This window comes from Phascolarctos cinereus, unplaced genomic scaffold, assembly GCF_003287225.1.
Source record: "Phascolarctos cinereus isolate Bilbo 61053 unplaced genomic scaffold, phaCin_HiC Scaffold_4;HRSCAF=312, whole genome shotgun sequence".
In the NCBI taxonomy this organism is placed as follows: domain Eukaryota; kingdom Metazoa; phylum Chordata; class Mammalia; order Diprotodontia; family Phascolarctidae; genus Phascolarctos; species Phascolarctos cinereus.
The window spans coordinates 10,393,955-10,419,053 of record NW_027555847.1 but is presented as its reverse complement, the minus strand read 5'-3'; the positions used below and the strand labels follow the sequence as shown (position 1 = coordinate 10,419,053).

Genomic DNA, 25,099 nt, shown 5'->3' with positions numbered 1-25,099 from the left:
AGCTTTTATCTAATCCAGTCCCCTTCATTTTACCAGTGGAGAAACTGAGACCCAAAGAGATCAGACCCAAAGGTGCACAGATAGCAAATAGAAGAGCCAGGAGACTTGGGCCTGGCCCATGGACTCCCAGTTCAGTACTTTTGTCACTCAGCTGCTCTGTAGTGTCCTACCCACTGAGCTAACAAGCCTAAAACTGGTATCTGAACCTGGCGATCAGTGGGTTGTGTATGGGCACAGAAAATACTGTGACCATCACATAGTAGGTGCTCAATGGAGAGCACAGATCTGTCTGTTAAATTGGTCAGTGTAGGGGGCGAGGTGAGTTTCAGGATGCTGACACCGATTTGCGCTCATGTGTGAAGGGCCCTTTGTTTGCCACCAACCAGTATTTATTGAGTCCTCAACTTTCTGCTGTTGTTAGGTGACATCGCCAAGTGCTTCATGGCTAGAACAGTGCTTTTATTTGACATTGACCCAGAGGACTCAGGTCATCATTCTCCAGAGTCTTAGGAAGTGACTTTAGGATTGACATTTAAAGGAACTGCTGGGAAAGGTGTGTCTAATAAATGATCTTTTCGAAGTGGGACATTGCACAAAATGGTGGCAACTGGCCAGACCTGGATTGCACCTGGCCCCAGAGGCAGATTCAAGCTCAGACAGGAATTCCTCCGTACATCTTGACCCTTAGCAATTGCCCTGGGCAGACTCTGTCCCTGAGAGTTACTTCTCTGTGCTCAGTGAGTGAGTGAATGCCTCCAGGTAAGGCACTGGGGGCTGAGGGCTCACGGGAAAGGCAGCCACGCCCAGGAGTTCCATGTAGCAGGACCCTCTGGTAGAGACCGCCATTGGTGCCGATGTAGGGGCCTTGGGGCCCAGGGGCCTGCTGGCAAGATGTTTCCACACAGCATTTCAGGGTAACTGAGTTCAGATAAGGCCGCTTTCTCTTCTTTCTCAGCTCTGTTTTTTGGGTGAGCCCAGGTCCTGGGAATGGGGGCAGAGACAGCTGTCTGCCAGTGTGTCTGAGCAAGTGCAGAGCCCGAGTGAACACTGACCCAAGCCAGAGCCATATCTGGCTGCCTCCTTAAGCCCCTCTCCATCTGGAAAAGGCACTCATTGCTTATTATCAGGGCCACTGTTAAGCAAGAGATAGCTAGCTGGTGGTACTGGAGCTGACTTCAGATAAGAGGATTCTTAGGTAATGGACTGGGGTTAATTGAGGCTTTTCCAGAGAATTGAGGCAAAGCCATTACTGAGTGTGCCAGTCCACGGGATTGGGGTTTTCCTGCCTGTCCAGGCTGTTCCCAGACCCTGAACCTGCTCTTTCTTGAGAAAAGAGAATGTCCCACTGGGTTTCCTGACATTTGATAGAGTGAAGGACATACCCACGAGTGAACTGGCCCTGGACACAGCTGGCAATGTTGCTGAATCACTGTGACTGGTAAAGGGATATGTCTCAGCAAGGGCTGTGCCTGCTCCCTTTGCCTGTGGCCAGATTAGGGCCTTCACAGGGCTCAGCAGTCTTCCTAACACGCGATTTGTTTGCCCTGGACTTGGAGGCAGAGGCCCTCTTAGCTGTGGGACCCCAGACATGCTTCTGTTGGCATCTGTGAAATGAATGGATGTCCCTTGATTAGTTCTGGGGCCCTCCTGGCTCCAAATCTGTGATCCTAGGATGTTTAGGCCCCTTCTTAGCAGTTCTGATTTTGGGTGTTATCAGCTACAAGACTGGGTACTGCTTTAGAGGCCACTAGAAACAGTGGCCTGGCCATCAGAAAGGAGCCTTGGGGCTAGGAAGACCCACAATGGCTGTGTCCCTGGGCAGGTGACTTCAGGCCTTGGGCCAAGTTAAGTGGAAGACATGGTGCTGCCATTTACAGGTAGAAGGAGCCAGGCCCACTCTCTCAGCCCATTTGAGCCCTTAGGCCTCTATGTAATGAAGGAAATAGTTGAGCTGCTTCCTGTTAGAGCTTCCTCCTCCCCCCTGGCCAGGCCAACCATACCATCAATTCCTCAATTTGTCCCAGAGGCAGAAGGGGGAGAGGTCTGTTTTTCTGCCTCCATTGCAGCCACTTTGGGTTCAGGCTTTCATTGCCTCTCTCTGGGAACAGTCTCCTACCCAGTCTTCTGCTCAGACTCATCCAACCTAATTCTTCATATTGCTCCCTGTTCAAAATTTGTCAGGGGCTCCTTGAGACAAGTGAGGCCTCCCGCCCCCCCAGTGATCTCTGATCTACTTTCCGATGGGGCCATGTAGTGCTAGAAAAAGGGCACTGGGCCTGAGTTCCAGTCTGGACTCTACTATGTACTACTCATGTGACTTTGGGCAAATCATTCTATTGCCCTGAGCAGCCTCAGTTTCCCATTTATAAAATGAGGTGGGTTTAATGAAATGGAAGTGAACACTGAGGTTGCTTCCAGATCGTGATCAAGGAGCCACAGTTTTATTGCCCTTATATATCTCTGTGCTCCAGGCAAACTTGTTTATCTTACAAACTCCCACCTTCATATTTTTGTGTGATCACTCGGTTCCCCAGGGCTGGAATGTTATCCAGATACTGCTTTTCTTCCAGACTCTGCACCGGGGCAGGGGCTCTCCTATGAAAAAGCAGGCTCCATGAGGGCAAGCAGGGATGGTGCTCCATCCATCTGTACATAGTCCCATAATATTATGGTCACCCTCCTAGCCTCTCTTGGTTTCTCCTTGTCTGGATTATAATTTGTCATCCAGAATTGAGCACAGGCCTCTAGCCATCATCTGACCAGAGCAGTACTGTCTCTGGGCTTCTGGATACTAGAGTTTAATTAATGCAGTCTCATTTAGCTCAGTCTGCTAACACCCCCAGGTCCTTTGTATGTGAACTGCTACCAGCTCTATCTTCCATAGATAATTGGCTATTTACATGATAGGGTTGGCCACCAGCAAGATAGAGTCCCCTCAGTCTGGTTTAATGCCTGTGATTAGACAACCTCAGCATCATTTCCTTGGCTAAAGATAAATATTCTGTACAGTCCCTTCTATCTCTAACATTCCATAACTCAGTGACTTCTGTTGTGTATTAAAATGCTGCACCCTGGGGAAAGTAACAGATTCTCAGGAATTTTGATCTCAGTGGGGGAATGACTTTAGGCTGTTTCTTGAAAATAGCTTCTAATAGCTGAGGAGGAAGAGAGCATGAACCCACTGGGGCAGTTGTTACAATGTTCATTATCTGTAATAAAGGAAAGAATATTAAAAAAAAATGGCTGTGCTGTGGGGTGGGATTGTGCCCAGGAAGACGAGACAGAGTGTAAAGAATGATCGGGGTGGAGTGGATAGAGTCAGGAAGACCAGGATTCACCTGGCCTATGCCTAACCCTTGCCCAGAGGTCACTGAGCAAATCACTGCCTTCTCTGAGCCTCCTTTGTAAAAAAGTGACAGCAATACCACCTTGGAGGCGATCGATTCCTCCTGCAGAATGACGGTTCATGCTGGGTGAACCCTGAGCTCCCTTCTGACTCTGTCCCTTACTATGCCAAAGCTCAGTCCCACCTGGGGGAGCCTGGCTCTGCATCAGAACAATGAGGCAGTATGTTGACCTGGCAAAGGAATCCATACCCTCCTTTGCTCTTTTCCATTTCTCCTTTGTGGACACTGGCCCATGATGGATGCATCCTTTTGTTTTTCAGCTACCGTGTCTATTGTTTGCTGGGTGATGGGGAGGTATCTGAAGGCTCCGTGTGGGAGGCCATGGCCTTTGCAGGATTCTACAAGTTGGACAACCTGGTTGCCATCTTTGACGTTAACCGGCTGGGCCAGAGCGACCCTGCCCCACTGCAGCACCACATGGAAGTGTACCAGAAACGATGTGAATCCTTTGGGTGTGTGGAGGTCATCTGCTGGGGATGTGGGGGGCTCTCTGAGTCACATTTCTAGAACTAAAAGTCTCTTGCCTTCATGTCAAATGCAGCAAAGAGCAAAAGTGGTATTCAGGATGAATTTTAGGAGGGATGGGCACTTAGAAAACAGGCAGATCCTCCCCCTCAGAGACTATAATTTGCTGACTTCTTCCTGAGGGGATAAAGTGCTCTGGGGCTGGGAAATAGGATGTTTCAATGCTCTCCCCTTCCCTCTTTCATGCTTGGCCACCAAGGGCATGAAGCAGAGAATCAAGCAGGGCAGGTCATGTCACTTTCCCAAACCTCGTTTTTCTCATCTGTAAAATAATGATAATGATAAGAATGCCTGAATGGCCTCCTTCCCATAACTATTGTGGAGAAAGTGTCCAGGTACTGGTGTTGCTGTTATTATTATCTATCTGACTGCCGGCCTCTCTGGGTCTTCCATTCCTACTCTGGACCCTCAGAGAGTCTAGACTAAGGAGGATGGACCAGAAGGATGAGACCCAGGCCCTGACAGAGCCCATTGTCTGAGGTTACACTTCACTGATGTGTGTTGGGGAGGTCTGAGTGCCTCTTGGGGTTGTTATGAGAATGAATATTTGGTCAGGTGCTTACTGATCCTCAGTGGAACAAAATGAAGGATCCTTTTGTCACTGAAACCTATTCAGAGGTGCCTTGACTTAATACAAACCCGATACATAAAAATGGCACCTTGTGAAGACAGTGCTTGTAAGTTGCAGGCAGGGAAGAAGCATCTTTCTTCCAGTTTCTGTCATCGTCCATGACTTGGCCAGACTTCCTGCTTCTTTTTGTATCATGTGTCTGCTCTCTCTGTGCTCTTATAGGTGGAATGTCATCGTTGTGGATGGACACAGTGTGGAAGAACTCTGCAAGGTCTTCGACCAGGGCAAGCATAAGCCACTGGCTGTCATTGCAAAGACATATAAGGGCAGAGGAATCTCAGGTGAGGGACAACTCCTTCCCCTGTGCCGGTGGTTTCCTCCCTCTGGGACTCTCTGGGGAGCCAAGGTTCCTCTGGGTGGGCAGAGATCCTTTCTTGATCAGTTTTACAGAACAGTGAGTGGGACATAGAAGATGCCCCCAGGGAACTTGTAGGCTAGTTCAAGAGATAAGACACAAGTGGTTGTTCCCATCAGTCATGGCCCAGACTGTGAACGCACACATCCTCACATGCATGTATGTGTGCACACACACTGCCCTTCCTCACCCCACCCCCATATACAGTTTCTGGTAGTCATCATGGCACTTAGCTGGGCACCAGGACACCTAGGGTTTTAGTCTGAACTCATCACTAACCAGCTGTGGGACACTGGTTGTCATTACACCCTCTAGGCTTGTTTTTACTTCTGCAAAATGAAAGGGTTGGATGACATTTTGAAAGTCAAGACTCTCAGATGGTCAGAAAGAGCTGCAATAGACCTAGATAATTGAATCATTTCTTCCTCCTGGCTGGTCATCGGCAGCATAATCTTGCCATGATCTTGCTTCTTCTGTCTGGCCCTCCTTTTTCAGATGGGCTCCATTATGGTTCCCTCTTCAGGTTCACGGATTTCCTCAATGTAGCATCTCTTAGATTTGCTGGGCATACCCACTATCTCTTATAAGACATTCCATCTGAACAAGGAGTATCCATCCATTGCTTTATTTTTACCATAACTTGGATCCCAACAAATCTTAGTGATACTAAGACAGCTAGGTGATATAGTGGATGGAATGCTGGATGTGTTATCAGGAAGACCCGAGTTCAAATCCTGTCTCAGACACTTCCTTCTTTCAGAGCCTCAGTTCTCCTTATCTGTAAAATGTGGACACTAAGAGCCCCTACTTCATAGGGTTGCTAAGAGGATCAAATTGGATAATACACGTACAATAAGGGTGCTAGTTCTTGTCATTGTCATTAGCAGTGACAGGTCACAGTTACCTCCTTGTGTTAAGCCCTTCCGCTCTGCTCAAACTTGTCTCAACAGTGCAGATCATGAGTCTCACTTCGGCTCTTCTGTGAACTTGTGGCCGGCTCCATGGCTGGCCCCCTCGGGCCATGCCCACTGCTCTCTGGGTTTTCTGGGTTAGCAGCTTCATCTGGGTACTTGCTTCCTTTCCTTTCTTTGTCCAGGTTAGAGACCCATTGATCCGCTCAGTCTGCCTCTGGGCAAATGCATCTTCCTCCTTACCTCCACGCCAGCGCGTAGAAAGCCAGGTGCCCCTTTTGGAGGCAGCATCCCTCAGCAGGGTCCGTGACACCAACAAAATGCCACTCCCTTCATTATTTTACAAGCAAATTGATTTTTGTCCACAAGTTCAGATGCACAATTTTCATGTACCAGAATGTAAATGCTTAGTCTGCAGACTCGGCATTTCCCCCTGATTTACGATATTTTGGAGACACCGCCTATTTTCCCAGGGACTTGGGCTGAATGGAGGCAGGGTCAGTGGGGTGCCAGCCTCAAAACCCTTGCTCAGCTCTGTTCTTTGATAAATTCCTGAGGCTTTCCAGGCCTTCCCCAGGGAACCAGTACCTTCTGAGCTTCCCAGGCCACCCGACTTCCTGGGGCCCGGCTTTGCCCATTCAGCCCTGGGCTGGTTCTCTGGGCCAGCATCACTTGCCGGGCCAACGAAACACTGGGAGAAGCATTTGTTTTCCATCTTTGATTAGGAAGGAAATGCCCCTTCAAGGAAGCTGTGTCCTCACAACCTGCTTTGCCAAAGGCCTTTTGGGAAGCTGTCCAGTTGTGGGAGCTGGGGGCAGGAGGCAGGGAGCTGCCCCACAGCCTGCTCTGGGGAGGGGTGCCGGGAGTTGGAGGACCTGAGCAAGTCACCTGCCTGGGTGCCAGTTTCCTGTCAAGGAGAAGCATGGATGATGGTCTCAATCCCATAGTTTAAAATCCTCTGATGATAGGGAGTCTCCTGGCCTGAGGCTGCTCCTTGTTACCACCTTCTACAACTGCAGCCTCACTGTCCTTCCTAATTTTTAAAAGTGATTTTAAACTCTGTAATTGATCTGATGTGGTGCATGGTATTGTGTGGACCAGATCCCATCTCACACAGGATCTAATTTTCTTAATCTCTTCCCTAATTTTCTGCCATCTAGGATTTAGCAAACATGAGTCTGTGTGCTTTGGGCCCTCATTTTGGATTATCTTGTTTTTCCCAGTGATCTAAGAAGCAATCTAGTAGAAGGAGGCCTGAATTTGGAGTCAGGGCGTGGGTTCAAATCTCAGCTCTGTCATGCATTACCTGTGTGACCTTGGGCAAGTCACATCCACCCTAGACCTCAATTTCCTCATCTGTAAAATGGTCTTTGATAACTTCCAGCTTAATCTGTTTACCTGTGAAAAACAAACTAATGTCATATGGCTTTGAAACAAACAACTTTGTTGGGTTTTTTTTTTCAAATGAGGCAATTGGGGTTAAGTGACCTGCCCAGAGTCACACAGCTAGTGAGTGTTATGTATCTGAGGCTGGATTTGAACTCAGGTCCTCCTGACTCCAGGGCCAGCCCTCTATCCACTGAGCCACCTAGTTGCCCCAACAAACAACTTGGAATAACTTAACCAGGGTCAAACAGTTTGAGACCTCAGGGTACAAGGCTGCCTTTTTTTTTTCCTTATTTCTCCTTGTCCCTTTGTTCATCCACAGAAATTTTGCTACTACATTTCAAGCACCTCATTAGTGTTTTAGCAGATAAGGACTGGGAGAGGCCTAGTGATTTCACTGATGTGGGAACTCCCAAGTGAATAAACAACCTTTATCAATTCAGATAGAACTTTCCCTGCAATTTGGGCTTGGTGAGTTAGTTGCCTGGGGGCATGATAGGAGTGGAAGGTGTGAGGGATAGCTTGGCCAGGGAGATGGAGGAGGCAAGAAAGGAAGGCCTTACTGAAGTCTTAGCAAAAAGAGATTAGGCCCCCGTCAAGGGGAAGAGAGAGGGTGGAAGAGACTGATGACAAATGTTAATAGGAATTCATGGCCAGTGTGAAGCATGGGGTGGTGGAGGAAGGGTTGAAGTGACTGGTTTTCTCATCCAGGAAGCTTTCCTGATTACTGTACCCCCCCCCAAAAAAAAAGCCACATTGATTTGTCTCTGCTGAACTCCTGGAATAGCATATATTCGACAGACATCCATCTCTCACCTCTGGGTCTTTGCACAGGGGGTCTCCCATGCCTGGAACACATTCTCTCAGAGTCTCTGGTTCTAGGCTTGGTTCATGTGTCATCTTCTACATGAAGCCTTTCCTGGTCCCACGGGAATAATTCATTTTTGTCTTCTACGTCCCCACACCTAGCCCTGTGCTGTGCACTGATTTGGTGATGGATTGTATCATGAGCTAGTTTCTCCATGTGAACTTGTCAAAGTCTCCCTTCCCTTCCCTTCCCTTCCCTTCCCTTCCCTTCCCTTCCCTTCCCTTCCCTTCCCTTCCCTTCCCTTCCCTTCCCTTCCCTTCCCTTCCCTTCCCTTCCCTTCCCTTCCCTTCCCTTCCCTTCCTTCCCTCCCTCCCTGCCATTCCCTTCCCTTCCCTTCCCTTCCCTGCCCTTCCCTCCCCTCCCCTCCCCTCCCCTGCCCTGCCCTGCCCTGCCCTGCCCTTCCCTTCCCTTCCCTTCCCTTCCCTTCCCTTCCCTTCCCTTCCCTTCCCTTCCCTTCCCTTCCCTTCCCTTCCCTTCCCCTCCCTCCCCCTCCCCTCCCTCCCCTTCCCTTCCCTTCCCTTCCCTTCCCTTCCCTTCCCTTCCCTTCCTTTCCCTTCCCTTCCCTTCCTCTTTCACACTTGTTGTATTCCAGGCTCTGGGGTCATATAGTGAAACAGTCAATAAATGGTTTTGATGATGATGACATGCCCCCACATTTCTGTGACCTTTTACAACACAAAGCACATTTCTGGCAAAAACTCTGTGAAAGGAGGTACAAGTAAATGCCTCCATAGTACAGATAAGAAACTGGAACTCAGATTAATGACTTACCCAGGGTCACACAGCTAGTGAGAGCAGAGCTGAGGCCCCGCATGTCCAGTCCCTATGCTTTTTCTAGTATACCAAGCTGCTCACTTAGCTTAGCTTATGTGAGCTCTGTGGTTGCAGACAGCCCTGCCCTCATCCTCCAGTGTCCTTCGGTGAACCTCAGTCTCACTCTTATTATTCTGTTCCTCAACCACAGGTGTGGAAGATAAGGAAGCTTGGCATGGGAAGCCCCTTCCCAAAAACATGGCAGAGCAGGTCATCGAGGAAATATACAGCCAAATCCAAAGCAAGAAGAAGATTCTAGCTACCCTCCCCAAAGAGGATGCCCCCACAGTTAATATCACCAACATCCGGATGCCATCTCCTCCAAATTTCAAGCTGGGAGACAAGGTATAAGGGGTAGCCTCCTTCATGGGAGAGAATACATAGTCCAAATTGTGCACATTCACCTCTAGAGCTAGAGTGGTATGGCACACCTGCCAAGTGTGTGGGGGGGTCCCCACAAACATTGATAAAGCTCTGATTCTAGATGAGCTGGAGAAAGCTAAAACAGTCTTTGCCCAGAGGGAGCTTTCATTCTCCTAGGACAATTAAGCTACAGTCTTGGAAGAATAACGTAGCTGCTTTTCCACCCACAATTGAAGAATGAACAGTAACAGGGCCACGAGCACCAAGCTAGGTACTTGGGGGAGAGACAAATGTTAGACAGAAGCCCTGAGTCTGGCAGAGGATAAGACTCAACACAGACAAGTTGAGATCTACCTCTCTCATGTCCAATGGAGACAACTGTCCCTGCTGTCATCTACCCCTCCTGAGGGACATAAAGGTAAAAGGTACATGAGAGTGTATTTTGGTGCTCCCCCAAAGAAGCAGTCCTATCTCCCACTTTCCTTGTAGGCAAGATAGAGAAATGAGGACTGGCATTACTTTTCATCTTGTTTTACAGTCTTCTGTTACCCAAGGAAGGTGTCCGTGCACACAGATCCAATAGTGACTAGAACATTCCCCATGCGGGATGACAATAACCAGTGTGGATTCTTTCCCTCCTACCAGCTCGCCACCCGCAAAGCCTATGGCATGGCGCTGGCCAAACTGGGGAATGCCAGTGACCGTGTGATTGCCCTGGATGGGGACACCAAGAATTCCACCTTTTCAGAACTCTTTAAGAAGGAGCATCCTGATCGCTTCATTGAGTGTTTCATCGCTGAACAGAACATGGTAGGTCTGGGGGAGAGCTGAGGATAGTCAAGGAGCCCAAGATTGCTCTGGGAGGCAAGGGCTTGGGGAGGATCTTGGGCCACAGTCAGAAGGTCTGGAAACTGAGGAATGGGTGGAGGTGAGGGAGAGCACAGGGTAAGTGAATGAGGTCGGAGGGAGAGAAGCAGCCAGACTGTGGTAAGTGGCAAAACCAGGATTTGAACTACATAGGAAACATGTGTTTGCATGTATGGGGGCACATATATTCATGCATGTATATGTGTGTATTATATGTATGTGCACATGACTGCTTCTATTTTTTAAAAGTTCAATTAGGTAACTTGTAATGGCTTGTGAGGGGACCTTGTATAAAACTTTCCTAAGTATAAAAGTTTTTTTTTTCCCCCAAAGTGAACATTTCACAGACACTCAGGGTTGAGGCGGTCAGGCCATTTTGCCCAATCCAGCACAGTACCTGACGCACAGTAGGACATGTTGCTGGTACCTGGCACACAGCAGGATGTGTTGCTAATCAAATACTAGTTGACGTGGCCATATACCTTTATAGCTTCCCACACGAGCCTAGCCTCTTCTCCAATGAAGAATACAACTTCATGGTTTAGCCCTTTGCACAACCCCAATGATTTGGGAGTTGTAGTAAATTTTGGAGATTGAAGTCAGGGGTTGAATCCCGCCTGCCACTTACTAGCTGTGTGACCTCAGGCAAATCACTCGAGCCTTTCTGGGCATCCATTTCCTCATCTGCAAGAAGGAGTTGAACTGCATGACTTCTGGGATTCCTCTTAGCTTTGAGTGTAGGGATCAGAAGTGGACTCTCAGCAGCAAGCAGGGCAGGGACTCGTTCATTGGTAAGGTTTTGTAGGTTGGGATTTGTAGAAAGAAATGACCTCAGACAAATGAGGTCATTCGGGCATCTTGCCAGCTTGGGCCTGGGCCTGCGGCTGGGGCTTGGACAATCCAAAGACTTGAGAACTTGTGTCAGTGGATAGCCCCCAGGAAGCCCCTTTCTCCTCTCCTGCTGTTCCCAGGCGAATTGAAGCTATAGGTTCCCTGGAGAAGTCATCCCCATGGGAAAGGGAGTTTGCTGATAGACCTGGCCCTCTCTTACCCATGCTGGGGAGTACGGTACAGTGGAAAGAGCACACGGCGGTCAAAGCCTGTTTTTGCCTTTACTTCCTGCATCATTACTTGTAGGACAACTAGATAAGGAGGGGGTGGGCTCTGAAATGCCCTCCAGGTAGACCGGGATGGGACAATGGATGATCCTCCATTCCCTTTCCTTCTCAGGTGAGCATCGCCGTGGGGTGTGCCACCCGGGACAGGACTGTGCCTTTCTGCAGCACGTTTGCCGCCTTCTTCACCAGGGCCTTCGACCAGATCCGTATGGCAGCCATTTCTGAGAGCAGTATCAACCTGTGTGGCTCACACTGTGGAGTGTCCATCGGTAAGCCGTGCGTGTGACTGGGGACAAGTTACCTCCCCTCTCAGTGCCATGGCCAACTCTCTAGAGGCTGCAGGGCAGGTGTTGCTGATGTGCTTTGGTAGAGGGACTTTTCTCACCAAAAAAAGGCATATCTGGTTTAAAAATGCCAACCCAAAACAGCCTTTAAAACTCAGTGATTACATCTCCCAGCATATGCAGTGGGGTGAGGGATGTGGTCACACAGACCCATGCCCCAGGAGAATCATTTTGGCAACTGTAGATGATGGAGGAGAGAGGGATGAGGACAGCCATGTGGGTGGAAAGGTGACAAGAGGTGAGAAGGATTGTGGGTAGGATTGATGGGCACTAGCACTAATTCGGATTGGAGGGGTAAGGAAAAAGGGAATCAAATATCTCCACCAGTCAGTCAGCGTGGCCTCCTAGGCTTGGTACGGAGGGTAGAAATGCAGAGAGTGCAGCAGTCCCTCGTTGGGAGGCAAATGGGACTGTCGAAAATGACTGCTCCTTGGAAACCAAGGCTTTTCTGGCTTTCGGACATTTCCTTTCCTCTGCAGGTGAAGATGGTCCTTCTCAGATGGCCCTTGAAGATCTTGCCATGTTCCGGAGCATTCCCAATGGGACAATCTTTTACCCAAGTGATGCCGTAGCTACTGAGAAAGCAGTGGAGTTAGCTGCTAACACAAAGGTTGGTTATCTATGGGCTGTATTTGTTTGTTTATTTACCAGAGCAGAAGGGAAGGTCATCAGTTGGACACGGAAGTTTCCGAAGAGTTATTCTTCTGAAATGGAGCACTCGGCAAAGTTTGGCCTCAGAGCTTGGAGAGAATTGAACTGCACAAGAGGTGCGGAATCACACACCTTGGAGCCATCTGAATTCCCAGACAGGTCGAGGCCTTTCTCTCCCTGGAGATCTCTGGGCGCTACCCTGGTCATCTCTGAATGCAGGGGGCAATGGATCTTTCAAGGCCCTCTGGTTCTGTAGAGTGGGTGGCCATCCAAAGGGGAAAGGACAGCAGACTGGTAGACTCAGAAATGGTCTCCAGGGATGACCGAGATATGTGTGTCTTCCCTAGTAGAATAGAAGTTCCTGGAGGGCAACAGGAGCTACTTTATTTATCCCAAGTACCTAGCACAATGCCTGGCACATAGTAGGTGCTTAACCACTTATACATACATACATATATACACATATACACATATATACATATATACATATATATGTATATACACATATATACACATATATACATATATACATATATATGTATATACACATATATACACATATATACATATATACATATATATGTATATACATGTATATACATATATATGTGTGTGTGTGTATATATATATATATATATATATATATATATATATATATGACTAATCTAGCCTAGCCCATTGCCTTTAAGCACTGGGAGCTGGTTCCAGTTAAAATGTCCCCCCTTGGGGGCTAACTTACTCTCTTCCTTTATTTCCAGTGAGTGGATTCTTCATCTCACTTTGGAGATTTGGTTTAACAGATTTATTAAAAGCACTTACTGTGTACAGAACACATGCTAGGTGCTGCAAGAAATAAAAGACAAAGCAGCTGTCTACGCGGAGCTTGTAGTGTAGTGAAGAGGGGAGTGAGGGAGACACCGGATCTAAGCCTCTCGAATCCTAAACACAAGCTTTACATAATAGCATGCTATAGAGAAGGGAAAAGCCATTAGCGAGCAGGGGCATCAAGGGAGGCACGTTGGAGGAGGTGGGCTCTGAACTGCGCTTTAAAGAAGGAGGTCCCTTTGACATTGAGGTAACACCTAAGGGGCCCTTCCTTCTTAGAACAGTGCCTTCAAATGCCCCAAGTGAATTAAACAGGATGACAAAAGTGGGAGTTGAAATACCATGATCAAAATGTGTTGGTTTTTTTAAATAAGTTCATGGCCCCCAGGTTTTGAATCTCTGATTTAAATTAGGATGGGGAGGGATTCACAGGAAGAGGAGAAAAAGGAATTGCCAGGAAGCAAGACAGAAAAGCAACAGGTGGGGGAAACGCCGAGGAGCCCAGTTGGGTGAGAGTTTGGCGTTCATGAAGGCGAGTGCGTAATGTATGAGGCAGTGGGCTAGAGTGGGTTGCTGCCCTTGGGGTCTGGAAGACCTGGGTTTGGATCCTGCCTCAGTCACTTAATTTCTCTGTGTCTGTTTCCTCATCCGAGAAGTTCAGACCTCCCTTTCAGCTGGAAATCTGGGATCCTATGAGTAGATCTGAATATTTCGTCACCTTTCCAGTCTTGTCGAGGGCCTTGAATGCCAGCACTCCATGAAGGTCCAGGGCAGAAGATCAGTCTAGGCTTTCCAAAGGAAGTTCACTGTTAAAGGATGTGTTGGAATTAAGCAGATCAAAGGGAATGCTATCTATGACCAGGCAGAGCTGGAAGAGATCTTACCATTTAGTTTAAGTCCCTGTTTTTGCAGATGAGGAAGCCACAGGCTCAGAGCCACATAGATAGTAAGGACCAGAGGCCAGGTATCCTACCTCTGAGTCTGATCCTATTTTGTGACAAAGGTTTTCTTTGTTTCCAATCCAGGGCATCTGTTTTATAAGAACCAGTCGCCCAGATAATGCAGTCATTTACAACAACAATGAAAACTTCCAGGTTGGCCAAGCTAAGGTGAGTATTGAGTCTCTGCCCTAACTTGGTGTGGGGAGGAGTGGATATGCTATAACTACACTGCCCTGGTTGCTTTCTTCCTGAATAATCAATCTGGCCTCAGTTCTCAGACAGGCAGCTGGACATTCAATCACCTAGTAACAAATGTACCCCAAACCTACTGCTCATTCTGGTCCTGGCATTGTCCTCCTTCCCAGGTGGTCCTGAAGAGCAAGGATGACCAGGTGACTGTGATTGGAGCTGGAGTAACCCTTCACGAAGCCTTGGCAGCTGCAGAGCAGCTGAAGAAAGGTGAGATTGACTGTCCCACTGGGTCCCTCTGAAGCCATTCTCTGGCTTCAGCCTATGGGAAGGAAGAAGCTAGGGTCCTACAGCTGGGTAGGAAAGACATGAGTAGCTCCCAAGGCAAGGCAGTACAAGCAAAGGGCCTGGATGACTAACACTACCCAGTCATGGGAAGATGCCAGACTTTGAAGGCATCTGGGAGAAAGCTCATGTCCCCTACTACAATTTGGCAGGTGCTGGAAATGAGGACTGATCTTGGAAAAGACAAGTTAAGCTTTGGGAAGCTAGATTTGAGCTTGACATAAGCCAGGAGCATTGATAGTCCCAGCCAGAAAAACCAGGCCAGGCCAGAACACGGAAGGTGACAGTTGGTGCCATCCTCTGCTGTGGTCAAGCAGATCCATGCAGAGGCCTGGGTGATGGTGATGAATGACGGCTGTGTGTTAGCATACATTAGCTCATTTGGATTTATAGAAAACTAGCAGAAGAAATCCCACAGAATTTGGAGGCAGAAGACCTGGGATACACTCCACTCACCAGCAGCTCTATACTAGCCCTTAGCCTGAGACTCCATGGCTTCACTGGTGAAAAGAGATCCTCCATGGCCTCACTGGTCAGTGGGTGTCAGAAGCTGACTTGAACCCAGGTTATTACTGTTTTATAGGAGGGGAAGCCGTGACCCATCCAGGGCCACACAGTAAGTCAGTGGCTAACGTTGAATACTTGCTTAGACCTCTGCCCTCATGCCAGGGTCAGGAAACAGGGCTTTTCAGACTAGTCCACATCTAGCCAGGGAGCTTATATTTTTGTCTGGGAAGTACACAGGACGAAGGGAGAGCCCTCCTCCTGTGTCTCAGCTGATCTCCCAACCGACTGGTGAAGGGTAGGCAGAGTCATGTGACATTGAGTCTGGCTATGAGGGTATATAAAGGGCCTGGACCCCCTCCATTTATGAATTCTAATGAAGAAGAAATGTATTAATTTGTAAAATTGTTTATCACCTATGTTTGGGGCACTGTGCACGCTGGGAATATGAAGAAGGGCGCTTTATAGATAGAATCTCATTTGATCTCACAGACTTTTTGAGCCAGGTGCTATTATCCCCATTTTACAAATGAGGAAACTTGAGGCCGAGAGACCTGCCCAGGTCATATAGCTACTAGGTATCTAAGGCAGGATTTGAACTTGGGACTTTCAAGTCCAATATTTTATCACTGGAAATTAAGGGATTATATTTAAGGGATTTGTCTTTGAATTGGCTTCCCCTTCTTAGACAAGTTTCTCCTCACTGATCAAAGCCAGGAGGAGAAAAGGTTCGTTTCATTAAGCAATATTCCCCATGGTTGTACTCTCAGACCTCCAGCATTTATTAAGCTTCTCCTGTGTGCCAGGCACTTTGCTAGGCCCTAAGGATGTAGCCTCTTTCAGACCTTGACTGTTCTATCAAGGCAGACAGGAGATATTCTAGAAATGCCAGTTCAATTAACTTGCTGGACTCCAGGAAATGCTGATTGGACTGGGGGGGCACTGAATGCCACAGCTGCCCCCCCCCAAATTCACCTGCTTGTGCCTTCTGCTTCCAGAAAAGATCAACATCCGGGTGCTTGATCCCTTTACAATTAAGCCCCTTGGATAAGAAGCTCATCCTTGACAGTGCCCGAGCGACCCATGGCCGCGTCCTGACTGTGGAAGACCATTACTATGAGGGTAAGGTCGGGTTCTCAGGGGGCAGGGCTGAGGGCTTTGGAAATGGACAGAATTGGGGGTCCTTGCCCCTCCTGCTTTCAGCCCACTCCTAATTACCCCTTGCTTAGAGGGATCCCCCCAAAGTACTCCCAGTTGGTAATGGATTTGCTTTTTAAGTGGGAGATACCATTAAGATAGGTTCCATTTGGGGCCTGGGAATTGCCAGGTAGAAACCAGATGGTACTCAATCACTTATTGATCCTAGGCTTACAGACAGAGTTGGCAGGAATCTGGGGCTCCCTAGTCTCACACCCTCATTTTACAAAGAAGAAAATGGAAGCCCAGAGAGCCTTCCAAGTTCCTAAGTGACCCAGGTCCTTAGGCGCCACATTCTTTCCCTTGTTTGTGCCTTAGCTCAGTCACTTTCCCTGCCTACAGCTCTGTCCCCTTCCAGAGAGAGAAGGAAATGTTAAGGAACATAACAAGCCCCCGTGCCCACTTGCTGACCTGGCTCAGTCCCTCCCATCTCTGCTCCTTCCATTCTCCGCAGGTGGCATAGGAGAGGCTGTGGCTGCTGCCCTGGTGGGTGAGCCTGGCATCACCGTCTCTCGCTTGGCAGTCTCTAACGTCCCGAGAAGCGGGAAGCCGGCGGAGCTGCTGAAGATGTTTGGCATCGACAAGGACGCCATTGTGCAGGCTGTCAAGGCGGCCTTGTCTCAAGCCTAAGATGCCTGTTGGAGATTCCAGACCAAAACAAGGAGAAGGGAAGAGAGAAAGAAACATTCCTGTACCTTTAGATACATTTAAGTAACTTTTGTTTCTACTGAGGATCGATTAAAAATAATTATTAAAAATGTTTTGAGAAAATGTTGCCAGCTGACGTCATTTTGTATCCATCACAAACACTACTTACTAAGCATGACTCTATGTAGGCACTGGGGATACAAGACAAGAGTGAAATATATTCCCTGCCTCTGAGGCGTTACAATCTCTGGGGAGTGAAAACACGTACATCCACAGAATAAGAGCAAAATTAGTGTATAAGATACAAGAGCTAAGCTCCTAATTGCTTAGTGTTCATCTGTTGCAGGACAAACATAACAATGAGGAGCACGAATAAAATCTTTATTTGGCTGGAAAGAAATGGAAGAATTCTGAGTAAAGACTTGTCCTTTGCTGCCTACTTCCTTTTGCTCTTCTTCCAGCTGCCAGCTTTAGCACATCTGGCCCGGGCTGGCACCTTATTTGGAGGCTTCCCAGAAACCAGACTGTCCCCCTCTCTTGGCCAATCAAACCCGCTCCACCAAATCCATCTCTCCCACTGGGTCAGAGGGACTGTGCATTAGGGAGCTGAGTAGGCTTGGCCAAAGCCTCAGAAAAGGAGGAGGGCACAGTCAACCTCACGTTCTTTTCTCAGAGCTGAGGGCAACAATTTCAACGTTTCTCTTTTTATGTGATTTGGAATTGGCAGAGAATGGAACGAACCTTTTCTCCCTCCTGGCTTTGATCAGTGAGGAGAAACTTGTCTAGGAAGTGGAAGCCAATTCAAAGACAAACCCAAACACCTAACCTGGGCCTCAGTTTCCTAAAGTGTAAAGTGAGGGTGGTTCCTTCCAGCCCTAGTTCTCTCTTCCCTATTTGTAGTATCTTTCACCAAGTTCTGTGAAATGATTAATTCAAAACCTTTCCTCAGAGCTTCATCACAGCATGGCGGGTGACCCTGGGCCAGTGAAGGCTGCACCAGTGGAGCAGTCCCGGGAAGGGCTTTTGACAAGCACTGTGACAAACCATTGTGTGTACTTGCTGCAACTGAAGGCAGGAAAATGGTTGTGGGTTTGTGTGTGCGTGTGTGTTTGTGTGTGCGTGTGTGTGTGTGTGTGTGTGTGTGTGTGTGTGTGTGTGTGCGTGCATGCAATCAAACTTTATTAATCAGTCCATGCAAAGAATCTTGCATTCATGTTCTTTTTTAAGAACAAGCCACTGGCCCAGGTCTTAGAGGTGCCAATAATTTTCTTTCCTAGTGGATTCATGACAATGTACCCTTTCCCCCAGCTGGAGTGGGTCTCCCTCAAAAGTGGAGGGACCTAGCAAATTGACCTCCATCAGGTGATCAGCAACCAGCATGTCCTCCAGTGAAGGCAGGCAGGGACCAGTCTTAGCTGAGATCAAGAAGGGGCCTCTGGTGGTTTTCTTGTACTTCATCACCACATAATTTAATTGGTGGATTGCCGTATAAATTACTGAAAATTGTTTATAATACTTTTTTCATTGGTGGTTTGTATTACCAGAAGATCCACATGCTTATCAGTTGTTCAAGAATGCATACATCTAGGTGCCTCAGTGGAAGGAAGACCTGTCTTTAAGTCCAACTTCAGACACTTAGTAAACTTCTCTTGGCTTCACGTCTTCATCTGCAAAGTGGGGGCACTGGGCTAAGGTATTAACCTATTTTGTGGGTGGCAGTCTGGTGAAGCTCATGCATTCTTTATTGGAATGTTTAAATGTAAAGGGAAGACAATTATCACAATATTAAACTGAAATTTTTATGTGTATACACACACACACACACACACACACACATTTACAAAAGATTATTCACTGATGCCCAAGGTAAGAACCTCTGCTCTAGGGGCAGCTAGGTGGAGCAGTGGATAGAGCTCCGGCCTTGGAGTCAGGTGGACCCAAGTTCAAATTCGGCCTCAGACATTTGACCCTTACTAGCTGGGCAACTAGCTGGTATCCAAGGTGCCTTTCAATTCTCCATCTAGGACCCAATGAGGAGCCTAGCCAAGCATCACCACCACAGGAGATGAAGGGTTTTTGGGATGTGTGATGGAGGGTTGGGGGACATAAGGCACTGAAGGTTTGGATTCTGTGTGGAAGGAAGGTTCACATGAGGCTGTACCTCCCTGGAGGAATTTACACATTCTGGAAGAGAGCTAGGAGACACAAAAGGGCCTTTCCATGAGTTTTTTAGAGTCCCAACTGCTGATCAGCTTGTCTGCATGAGGAGGAGACTATGTAGTAGAGAAGGGGAGCTCGGGCTTGTTTTTTCCTTGGAACCTGGAGATACAGATCAGGAGGAGGGGAGGTGGCCTTGGATGCAGTGGGTGATTAAGGCTAAGTAAGAAATGAGGCAGAGAATGGACTCTTATCTGGTCAAAAAGAAAAATCAGTGGGGGTGGGGGAGACCCTGAGGTTTCTGGCCAAAACAGAATAATTGCTATTTACATTCATTCTGAGCCAATCAAGGCCCTAACAATGGCCAAGTAGGGCTTGGCCTGGGGGTAAGGCCTGGTCTTTAAGAAAGAAAAGACAAAACCGAACACGAAACAAAAAATAAGTTTCAGAGATTAAAATGTACATTCCCTTTGGCAGAGGAGGAAGGGGCCCATATTGGAGGGCAGCTCTGACATGTTCCTGGGTGACTGGGCTCCCAGTCCAGAAGGCCAGATGAGCTTCCCACCCCTGAAGCCACAGGCCCAGAAACACCAACCAGTGGATTTCCATGTACAGATAGCTTCAGCTGTAGGGAGTCTAGGAAAGGCTCACAGGAGGCAGGAGGATGGGGCCCACGAAAGCCAGCGCTTGGGTCCTTCAGTTACAGGCCCAGGAGCGTGCTCTAGCTTTGCTTCCTTTTATCATTGATTTTTTTCTTCATGCCAAATGGCAGTGATGATCAAAATGAAAAAAGGGAGGCTCTTTACTTGGATGGGAAGAGACCTCCCGCGATCCCAAGCCTGTATACATTAGGAGCCCGGATAGGAACAGCACTCTCATGATGGGAAACTCCCTCCATCCATGCAGGGCACTGCCTCCTCTGCAACTGAAGACTACTAACCGGTTAAGTGACTGTCCCAGGGTCACAAAGCCAGGATCAGAATAGTGGCCTTGAATCCAAGTCTTAGTAGCTCCAAGGACAAGTTTTTCTCTACCAAGCCATGCTACGTGGGTGCGCATTTACACACACCCTTGGACACACATACACCCCTCTGGCCATGCTGTTACATACAAACACACACATACACACCCATCCCTATGGCCATGCTCTCTCTCTCTCTACCTGTCTATAACATGGATATGTATATATGTATACATGTGCAGGTGAAACATGGCCACAGGGGTGTGATTCACACATATATATGTGTATAGACACACATGTATTTAAAAATCTCACATACATGTACACATGCATTCATGTGTCATTCTGAGTACCAGAGTAGACAAAAAGCTGGCTTTGTGATGAGAGAGGCTGGACTCAAGCTCTCTCTCCCTCAGACACACACCAGCTTTTTGACTCTGGGCAAGTGAAAGTCTCCGGGTGCTCCCAAGCTGCTTTAGTGGAGGAGTTTCTGTAACAGCGGTCTCCCACACCCTCTTGGGATTCTGGTGCTGGACCACACTCACCACCCTCCCTCCACACCTTCCCCCTGGGGAACAAGGGTGCGGATGATTTCTCTGTGTATACTTAAGCCTTCTTCCCTTTCAGGCTGATCTCATAGGGTGTGTGTGTGGGAGGGAGAGGGTGGATGTGGATGGGTCAGGCAGTCTAATTTTTGTCTGTCTTACTTTCATTGAAAAGGTTTGACATCACCTTCGTTTACCTCCCATCCTCTGGCTGGGATGGGGGGACAGTGCCCTCTTGTGGGCACTTTGTAACAGCACTGCCACAAGTGATGAATGTATAGACAGATGCGTAACAGAAGAGAAATCTGCACAGGATAGCTTCATTCTCTCAGAGCTGGGAGAGAGGGCTTCCTGAGGAGACCTGAGCAGCCTTGCATGAAGGATCTTGGCACCACGGAGGCCTCTAGTGTGATCCTTTCACTTTATAGATGAGTTGTCTGGCCTCTAGAGAGGTGAAGAGATTGACATGCGGCAGCACAGGTGAAATGTAGCAGAGTCAGACTTCAAACCCAGGTCCTGTGATGCCAAGCTCAGCAGTCTGAGTCACTGGACCATTCAGCCTCCAAGGGCAGGATTCCAACAGGCTGAGATGGGCCATTCCACACACAGGCAATGAATGCCACACACAAGGACATGGAGGCAAGGGGGGGTAGAAGAAAACAAGAAAATGGGACAGAAACCTGATGGATACCTACAACTAACTAGAAAGTGTGATCGAGAAGAGGATCCAGCAAAGAAGATGGAGAAGGAGCAGTCAGAGGTTGGAGGAAATTCAGGAGAAGTGACCTGAAAACTGAGAAAAGAGCGAGTCACAGTATTAGAGGCTGAAGAGATGTCAAGGAGAAGGAGGATGAAGAAAAAGCTCTTGGATCATTAGGAACTTTGGAGGGAGCAGTTTGGGTGGAATGATAAGGTGTGAAGCTGGATTGTAAGGGGTTAAGAGGAGAGAAGGCATAGGGACCAATTGTAGATGACCTTTTTGAAGAGTTTAGTTTAAAAAGGGCAGAAGAAAAATAGAATGATAGTTAAGTAAGATAGAAGGGTCAATGAAGGGTTTTTTCCAGGATAGGGAAGGCATGGGCATGTTGTAGGCAGTGGGAAATGAGCCAGTAGAGAGAGACAGACTGAAGTTAAGGGAAAGTGTGGAGATGACAGAGGGGCACAATCTGTTGGAAGAGCTGGGATGTAACGGGAGCACTTGAGCAGGTGGAGAACTCAGCCTTGGTCAGGAGTAAGGCCACCTCATCACGGGAGACGGGGGTGAAGTGGCAGAAGTCGCCTGAGAGATTTGCCATTTCCTTCTCCAGCTCATTTTACAGATAAGGAAACTGAGGCAAACATCATTCAGTGACTTGCCCAGGGTCACACAGCTCATAAGTGTCTGAGGCTGGATTTGAACTCAGGAAGATGAGTCTTCCTGACTTCAGGCCCAGTGCTTTATCCACTGCACTACCTAGCTGCCCTACAACCAACATAGATGATGTTCATTTGTGGTCAATGTGCAGAGTGAGAGAAATTCTCAGGGCATTCCCCTCCCAGAATGATTCTTTTGGGTTTTTTTTTTTGGTTTTAAAAATAAATTTATTGATTGATATCTTTCGTTTTTACATGACCTACATTTCCCAACGTATCCTTCCCCATTTCCCTAGCCTTATAGCTAAGAAGAAAAAAGAAAAGAAAGTTAAGGAAAACTAACAACACATTGAAAAAGTCTGGCATTGTATATAATGTTGCACATCCATAGTTTCTTGCCTTTGCAAAGAAGCAGAGGAGATATCTTTTCATATCTCTTCTTTGGAGCCCAGCTGGGTCATGACTTTTTTTTTTCCCTTTTTTTTTTACCCTATTTATTTAGTGAGGCAATTGGGGTTAAGTGACTTGCCCAGAGTCACATGGCTAGTGAGTGTTATGTGTCTGAGGCCGGATTTGAACTCAGGCACTCCTGACTTCAGGGCCAGTGCTCCATCCAATTCACCACCCAGCTGCCCCAGCTTGGTCATGATTTCAAAGCATTCATTATTGATTGTATTGTTCTTTGCATTTACATGGTTGGAGTTATTGTATACGTTTTTTCTTGGTTTCACTTACTTTACTCTGGATCAGCTCATATAAATCTTCCTATGCTTCTCAATATTCATCTTATTAATAATTTCTTACAGCATAGTAATATTTCATTACATTCATATACCACAAATTGCTCAGCACATCCTCAGTGGAACACCTATTTTGTTTCCATTTCTTTGCTACCACAGAAATATTGCTATAAACATTTTGGTTTATGTGGGGCCCTTCTTTTTACCATTAATCTCTTTGGTATATGTGCATCTCCGGGGCAAAGGGTTAGGGTTAATCACTTTCTTTACAGAATGCCAATTGCTTTCCAGAAGTTGGGTTAATTTAAAAGAATGATTCTTTTGTGAAGGCAAACTAGGCCATCTTTCCCCTCAATTCTTGCCTAGCCTTTATTACTGAATGGGTGTTGTCTCAGACAAAGGGAGACTTGGGAAAGATCTTAGCTTAAAAAGGCCAAGGGGCCACTACCAGTCATCCTGATGTGGAAGAGGGAGTGGAGAGGGCTCATGACAAAGGACCTCAACTTTTTTTCTGCAAAATATGAGGCAAGGTTCTCAGCCGAGAGAGTGGGGGGAGGGAGAGCCATGTGAGGTTTGAGGAGGGATGAGAAGGTTTGGAACAGCCACTGTGGAGAGTATGAGAGTGAACTGAGAAGGGAGGCATATATAGCAGGATTGCCTTGCAGCAGTGAGGGCCCGCCTGAGGTTGAGCAACATAAACCTGTAGTAGACCCAGTCTCTACCTTTGTTCTGTGCACCTGTGTGGTGAATGGTGGGAGTGATGGAAGGCTGTGCCTTGACTGGGCATAATCAGGGAGAAGATAAGGTGATTCAAGGAGTACAGTGTAGAGTTGAATCGGTTTACCAACAGATTGAGATGGGGAGAAGAGAGAGCGGCTAGTGCAGGGTAAACGACCTGGGAGAGAACTGAGGGGTCAACATTGTGGATGAAGGGTATGGTTATAGAAGAGAAAGCAGAGGGAGAGGTGAAAAGTTTATAAGCAGGTAAGGGATTTTAGAACTCTGGAATGTAGAGGTGGTACCTGTGTGCGTAGATCAAGGGTAAGATCAAGGGTAGATCTTTGTGTATGGCTGAGGTGGGGTGGAGTAGTATCTCATGGAAGGTGAGCAGGCTAAGGAACTGAGCAGTTAGAGTATTTGAGAGAGGATGACTACACATGCTGAAGTCCCCTAGGATGAGGGCAGGCACTGGGGAGGAGAGCAAACTTTGTAAGCCAGGTAGCAAACTCATAGAGGAAGGAAGGAAAGTGACCTGGGGTTCTGTAGACAACAGCTACGAGGATTGTGATTGGGTGGAGCTGATGAAGAGCACGAACCTCACAGGAAGAGCTTACTGAGAGATAGAAGAAGGGGGAGAACCTGGAAGTGGCAATGGGGAGCCGGGAATATTCCAACTCGCCGCCCTGGACCAAGAGGCTGAGGAGAATGTGAACGTGCAGCCAGTGCTGGAACGGATGGTGAGGGAGGCTGTGTCGTCAGGGGCAACAGTCCCCTCCCTCAAACAGCTTACATTCTATGGGGGAAACTGTGTGTGTGTGTGTGTGTGTGTGTGTGTGTGTGTGTGTGTGTGTATGCATACATACACACATGTGTATGCATGAGGTACTGGGGCAGTAAGAGATGAGGAGGAAATGCATTCCAGGCATGAGGGATGGGAACACAGTCAAACAGAAGCAACTCTACTGACTTTAAAGCCTTTACAACTTGGCAGGGACCATGGGAGCAGAAGCATGATGTAGTAGAAAAAGTACCAAAGCCAGAAAATGTGAGTTCAAATGCTGACTCTGCTACTCACCACCTGCATAACCTTGGGCAGGCCCCTTCCCATCTTGGGGCCCCAAGTCCTCATCAGTGAGGAAAAGGGGGATTGGTTTAGATGGCTTCCAAGGTCCTTCCCAGCTCTGACCCTCTGCTGAGATAAGCAAGTTGCACACACTGTCAGATGCGGTCACTATATCAGTCATTTTTCTTTGCTCCAAAGGAGAGCTCAGTTTAGGGTATGTGGGGTCGGGTGGAGCAGGGCTAGCTGTATTCAAACAACTGATATAAAAGCAAAACACATCAATAAAACGTTAAAAGCAACTGGGGTAGGAGTGGCCTTGGTTTACTCCTGTGTTCTCCTGGGTGGTCTCTCTCTTTTTTGATGGATTTTCTTTTTCCTTTTGGAGGCTTCCTTACCCCTCCCTTGGGTGTGCGAGCTCACTGGGAAGTTCTCCCTTTACTGCTGGTATCACCCTCAGCCCATTGCTTTCCAGCCTGTGCACCTCTTGGGCATAAGTCTTCTAGAGAAGCATCAGGAAAATGGGGCTGGGTGGATGGATGGTTAGGACTAGATAATCTCTCTGGCCATCTCCACATGCAAAGGCTCATAATACTCCAAACCACACCACCCAAAGGTCTTTACAGGTCAGAACTCCACATGGAAAACATAGTCACAAGAGAGGACAAAGACACA

General features: G+C 47.7%; 1 protein-coding gene across 1 annotated transcript; it reads left to right on the top strand.

The window, feature by feature from the left end:
* The first annotated feature begins 3,554 nt into the window (after positions 1 to 3,554).
* On the top strand, positions 3,555 to 17,011 carry LOC110192953 (transketolase-like). Its single transcript, XM_020964434.2, is given in 11 exon segments — positions 3,555 to 3,859; positions 4,726 to 4,844; positions 9,048 to 9,241; positions 9,905 to 10,069; positions 11,357 to 11,513; positions 12,068 to 12,198; positions 14,090 to 14,173; positions 14,371 to 14,464; positions 16,042 to 16,082; positions 16,084 to 16,165; positions 16,695 to 17,011. Coding segments are annotated over 11 exon segments (1,533 nt in total). The 5' UTR covers positions 3,555 to 3,569; the 3' UTR covers positions 16,871 to 17,011.
* The last annotated feature ends 8,088 nt before the right edge of the window (positions 17,012 to 25,099 follow it).